Source organism: Oenanthe melanoleuca, chromosome 2 (assembly GCF_029582105.1).
Source record: "Oenanthe melanoleuca isolate GR-GAL-2019-014 chromosome 2, OMel1.0, whole genome shotgun sequence".
Classification (NCBI taxonomy): domain Eukaryota; kingdom Metazoa; phylum Chordata; class Aves; order Passeriformes; family Muscicapidae; genus Oenanthe; species Oenanthe melanoleuca.
This window is the reverse complement of record NC_079335.1, coordinates 71338838-71344837: the sequence shown is the minus strand read 5'-3', so window position 1 is coordinate 71344837 and position 6000 is coordinate 71338838. Positions and strand designations below refer to the sequence as shown.

Sequence of the window (6000 nt, the reverse complement as noted above, 5' to 3'; positions counted from 1 at the left end):
TCAAGAAGTCCTTTTAGATTGAGATATTGGCATTGTATAGAAGCTTTGTTTGGTCTGCTTGTAGTTATGATAGAAAAAGGCAGGTATGTCCCCCAAGGTTTTCTAGTTTAACTTCAAATAGTGTTTGTGTTTGGAGCAAGGACATTACCAAAGATTTGGTATTTACCACTGTGAGTAAGATTTGCTTACAAAAAGTAAGTTGTATGAAAATATGTAGCATCTTTAATTAAAATGGTATATAATCACATTCTTCAAGATATAAACTAATCTAGCCTGAAATTCAGGGATATTTTTCTTCTAAAAAATAACTGGCTTTTTTATGAATAACCCGTGTTTTTATATTTTTGTCTTGCATATGTATGCCAGTGTCTTGAGCTTCAGGAAGCTTTGGAAAAATGCTACCCAGCTGGGCTAACTGTTTCTTCTTGGGCAGCACTGTGGCTTCAGAGACAAAGCTTTATAGAATGTCATTTTCCCTCTTTAAGAACTCTAATTTCCATGGCAGAGTGATGCAGAGATGCTTGGTTTGGGTATTGAATTTTATATTTGCTTTTGCCAGCTACCCTTTCCTACTGTTTTCAGTCTTCTCACTTCTTCCAGAAACAGCTCTATTATTGTATATTTTAGCAGAATAGAGCCAAGGCAGGAGTTTTGCTTCTGATGCAAGTGAATATCCCCACTGCTCTTTGGGAGGCCCATCCAGCTGGCAGCCTGTGGGCCACTTCTCTTGTACAGAATAATTCTGGCCAGCTCCCACACGAACATGATTTTGTCCTATCATGCTGTGCATAACCATGCAACCTGCATCTCTGCTCCTTTACTTCTGGAATGTGGCACAACACATCTGCCTCTGGAAATGTGCCTATAGTGACATTTAAACAGAGATACTGCACTGTGGCTTAGCCTTTGGAAAGATAAATCATTCCACAGTCACACCACTGCTTTGCCCTCTGAAAAGAAATGTGACAAATGCCTTCAAATGCTAAGATTCTTCTTTTTCTTCTGGTTTTTTTTCCTTTTTTTTTTTTTTTGTAAGAGGCCTCAAAAATGGCTTAACAAATGTTGTGCTGTTTTTTATGAAAGTACTCAGATAAAATGTCAAAATCACCTTCTAGAGTAGAAGATAGGGTATGAATGTTATGTAAGCTTAAAATATATACATGTTAAATGTGTGTTAGCAAGTAAACACTAGTTAATTTATATTTCTCTCATGTATCATTTGTTGGTTTTCTGTTTGCAAAGCATTTCATGATTCATTACTTTCATGATACTATAATTTTATGCTGCATGCTGCCACTGAAATACTATACAAAAGTCACAGCAATAAATTTTTTGAATCTTTCAAAATGTACTGATGGTAACTACTTCAGAGTAAGACTGGGAGAAAAATTAATGGGATTTTTATTAATTCGGAAGTTGTTTGTTTTAAAAAAGAGATATATTTTACAGTATAGAACAGAAGTATATTCTATAATTTTTACCTAAATGAGTGTTATTATTCTTATATGTATATGGATCTGATATTCATCAAGTTTATGATCACAAATCTATTGTTTTATTTTTCCATGAACTGCAGAAACTATGCCTGTTCCAGACCAGCCCTCGTCTTCTGACAAGACAAGTTCCCTTAGTCCTGTGCTGAACACATCCAATGGCGATGGCTCTGAAACTGAGACAACCTCTGCAATTCTAGCTTCAGTCAAAGAACAGGTAGGCAAGTGGTGCATCTGCAAGCTGGAAATAATAGTATGATTTACTGTTTGTTTTTTTTTTACAAATGTTTCATAGCTGGTGTCTGAAAAATTTAGTTCACAAATGCATATTGCAAAGAATGTTAACCATTTCTTCATGTCTTAGTATAGTTCTGTAAGCCTTCCTACAGTAAATTTAATATAATTTAATTTAATTGCTCATTTTATTCTCCATTTTCACTCGTTACTGTGAGTGGATGGTGGTTTTCCAGTGTCTCTCCTTTCATTGTTATCAATCTGCATGTGGAGTTACAGTATACAGGCATGGTATGTAAGAGTTATAGACAAATGAATTGTGAAGAAGATGTGTTATTGTAGAATTTTTAAAGGATTGGTAAGAACCCTAGGATTTTAAAATTTATATACCTGTTTTTGAGGGTCGTGTAAAACCTGATGTGAAATTATTTCAGGGCAAAACTGGGTATAAATAGGGGCACTCAGTTTTGGATGATTAATACCGAAATATTAGAAATTTTCACAGAAAATATCTTCAGTGTGATTAGCTTTGTAATTGGATGCTATTAAGACAGGTTTGGACATTTTAATGTAAACTTTTATGGGCTGAGTGTCAGAGATTTTAATGCCTTTTTGTACATTAGGAGATGGTTAATATTTCAGTTAATGCTAGCAGCTGGTCTCTGTCACTACCTCCTTTGGTTCAACAGCATCAACAGGAATTCCAAAGAGAGACATTAAAATCATCTGCTTTTGGGCAGGTTTCTCCTTGCAGAAGGTGTCTAAATTGGTTCTTCCTTTATCACGTACTGATCTTTCCCTGCCAAAGACATTCACTGCTTCTTGATTTAAATTAATGCATGAATTCAGCTTATTATATCTCTCAGCACTGGAGTAATAGCTCTTGAGTCGTGGAGATTTTATAAAAATTATAACATAACTCTTCACTGGTTTTTCTCTATATGCAGGCTCTCTCTTTTGGGTGTTAGAGGTTAGTCATATTTTCTGTTCTGGAAAGAGGAGTGCAAAATAGAAATGATATAATGTGGAGTTTTGTCTTGAGATTTATGGCATATCATTGGAATTGAATATTGCCCATGGTTTAGATGTTCATATTCTCTTCCATGTCAATAATAATTCTTGGGCATGTACAAGTGTTTCAGTCTGTGTCACTTAATTATTCTGTAGAAAAATACCTGGCATATTTTTTGACTCTCTGATAGTGAAAAAGTGTACAGGGAGGTTACATAGATAGAAGATATATTGGTGTGTTGGAATGTGACTCACAGTATGGAGTAGTGACAAGAACTTCTCTGTTGTTTGATATTGTGACGTTCACTGGTTTATACCTGGTTATGTGTTTTACAAATGAACCTCCCACCCCCAAGTCAATTAACTGAATACCAAAGGGAATTGCTGCTGAATCCACTAGATGAAAAGGATTTGAAGTGGTAATATATTGGCAAAGTTATTTCTGATTCCAGTGAACCACAGCGGAAAGGAGCCTGTAATAAAGTAGTTCTGCATCCACTTATCACCAAGAACAGCCTAGACAGTTAACCTAAGGTAGTGCTGACTAAAAAGGTGTCTTGAACTATTGTGATACAAGGTACCAAAATTTAACAAGCATTCTCTTAAGGAAACTTGTTTCTTGACAGGTATCTCTAGTCAGACCTATCTTGAAGATGGAACACTGTACTAAGCTCAAAAAACAAGCAATAATAATAGTAATAATAAAACACAAAGAAAATCCTAAACCTTCTTTCAGGCTTGTTCTTTTCCCCACAGGACTACGTGTTTTGACATTTCCATTATTTAATCTTCTGTTGGAAAAATGCTAAGTAATGCTACAATGAAATACATTGCACTGATTCTCCATTATGGGAGTAAATGAAGTTAAGTTTCTAACTGATTGTTCAAATGGGCAGCTACCTGCTTTTTAGAAGGAAAAAGTTACTTTACTGTCTGGTATGTGATTTTGCTGTATATGCTCTTTGACTGTAGCCAAAAATATAACTAGAGTTAAACAGATACCGTTATTCAAAAGTACTGTTAATATAGAGAAATTAAGTTGTTTTTCAACATATTAATCATATTTAACATGGTTTTTCAACAAATCAAGTATGTTTTATTTTCTTTTTCTGTGATGATGCTTAGCTTTAAAAGGCTTCCTTGCATTTTTTCACTTGGAACATTTGGGGTAACTTCATGTGTTCCTTCTCATAAAATAAATAAAATATTTTCACTGAATAATGACAACAGAGTGAACTGTGGTGTCTGTGACACTGAAAAAAATAAAAGCTGTTTGCAATCTTTGAAGAGGGCAGGATACATAAAAGGCACAGAGAAGTAGTAATAAATGTATTTATTTGCTCTACTTAAATCTCCTATGTGAAACTTAAATGATATATAAAGAAAATTTAAAGTTTTGCTGTGATTAGTTTGAAAACAGCATATCCCTGTGCTGTCACGTTTTGAGGAACTGATTTATTTGGTCTGAAAGGTTTATTGGGGCAAAAAACTGTGCTTGATATGTCAGGTGTAAAGTGACACACAGATTGGCATGACTCCATCAGAAAATTTAGCCACATGCTTTTAAAGCTGAGGGTATCTGTCAAAAGAGAAATAGAAACCTGTATTTTGCTGTTGAATTAGGTTGATTTTGAGAATTACAAATACAGAACTCCTTGCTTTAAATATAGGCTATTTCATTTGAGCTTTACCTCTGGACAAGCACACTGATTCGCTTTTGGGTTTCAGACTTCAGAGATGGTGTTGAGAACTGATAGATATGGAACATGAATCCATTCTTTATCCCTTGCTGCTTACTTTCTTAAGGTTAGACAGCACTGCTGGAGGCAAGGTCAGAATCATTCACCACATGTCTAAGAGACCATAAGATGCCAGGCAGTGACCTTTGGCTTAGCTGTTTTTGAGCAGTCCTTATAAAGAGAAACAGTAAATAACTTCTGTGAAAATGAAAACTGTTGTTTTGGGGGGTTTGTGTTGCTTTTGTTTGTTTGTCCTGTTTTAGACAGTATCATTTCTTTAAAGAGAAATCAACCAATAAAGACATAATTACAGTTTTCCATGCTGTATAAAATGTATGAAGGAGGTTTTTTCTTTCTTATATATATACTGGCAAACACTTTTGGCCCAATTCTTCATATGTTTTAGAAAACATAAGGCCATTTCTCTTTGCACTATGTCTTCTGGTTTTGTATCTTTAAATAAGAGAAAAATTTATCAACAAAAAAGTGAGATATCAAGACTCTTGATTTATGAGAATACATGTACTAGATGCAACTACTTCTGCAAAAAGTATGATGTGCTTATGATTGGGAATTTCCACCTGCAAAAGAGACTTCTGAGCCCACTTGTTAAAAACATCCTGGGAAGAAAGCTATTGATGATGCTCTTTTGAAGGTGTAAATAGCTGCTGGGGAGCCTTTTGAGTAAATATGTAATGAAGCTGACACTTTTCCTGGAAGTCTCCAGGCATATGTGTTTCACAGTATTTTGGTTTTTGGCATACAGAAAACTGCTCCCTTGGAAGCTGAAGAGGATTGTAGTGACCTAGCAGAGGCTTGTTTTGGCAGATTTTATTTTTATAGAAACACTTGGAAAAGATGAGATAAATTGATTTCCTAGGAGTAAGATCCATCTTGAAGTACGGACAGCTATTTTACACTCAGAAATGGTATCATATATCTCTTTTATTTTCTGTGTGGTTCTAGATTCCTTTAGCATCTTAGTAGTAGGCAGTTCCAGAGAATAGCTTCCACTTTCAGAAAACTTATGCAAAAAACAAGTTGTGCCAATGTTTAATATTTCTTTTAAATCTTTTTTATACATATCTCTTTTGAAGAAAGATTGTTGTTTCTAGTTGCCTGTCTCAATATCACCTTTTCAAGAAAAACATTTAGACTAATCTGTTTCAAATATTTCCCATGCTGTTGAAATAAATATTGATTGACGTGTTCTTTAAATCATATTGCTGATTGCAGAGAATACAGAATTCTGGCTTTTATGATTGCTGGTGGCTTTTGGTTTTGGTTTGGGTTTTTTTGATTGGGTTGTTTGAGGGTTTTTTGGCTTTCTAAGAGGTGCTTTTTTTCTAAAATTGCTTATGTTGCTTTTAATATTTACCAGTTTTCCACTAGAAAGCTACTTGCTTGTCAAGAAATGATTTTAAACTATATTAAAAGTCACATGCAGAGCAATAATTACTAAGTGTCATTCATGTCAATAGTAAATAACTGCAGTATATCTGACTGAAGTAAATTTTTACATT

General features: G+C 34.5%; 1 protein-coding gene across 4 annotated transcripts in view; it reads left to right on the top strand.

Annotated features, from left to right (window-relative positions):
• Nucleotides 1–1581: 1581 nt before the first annotated feature.
• CTNND2 (catenin delta 2) overlaps nucleotides 1582–6000 on the top strand; it is a 511553-nt gene continuing 507134 nt past the window's right edge. For all 4 annotated transcript variants that reach the window (XM_056485067.1, XM_056485066.1, XM_056485065.1 and 1 more), the window contains exon 1: nucleotides 1582–1710. In XM_056485067.1, the coding sequence (XP_056341042.1) occupies nucleotides 1582–1710 (129 nt within the window). The remainder of the gene's footprint in view (nucleotides 1711–6000) is intronic.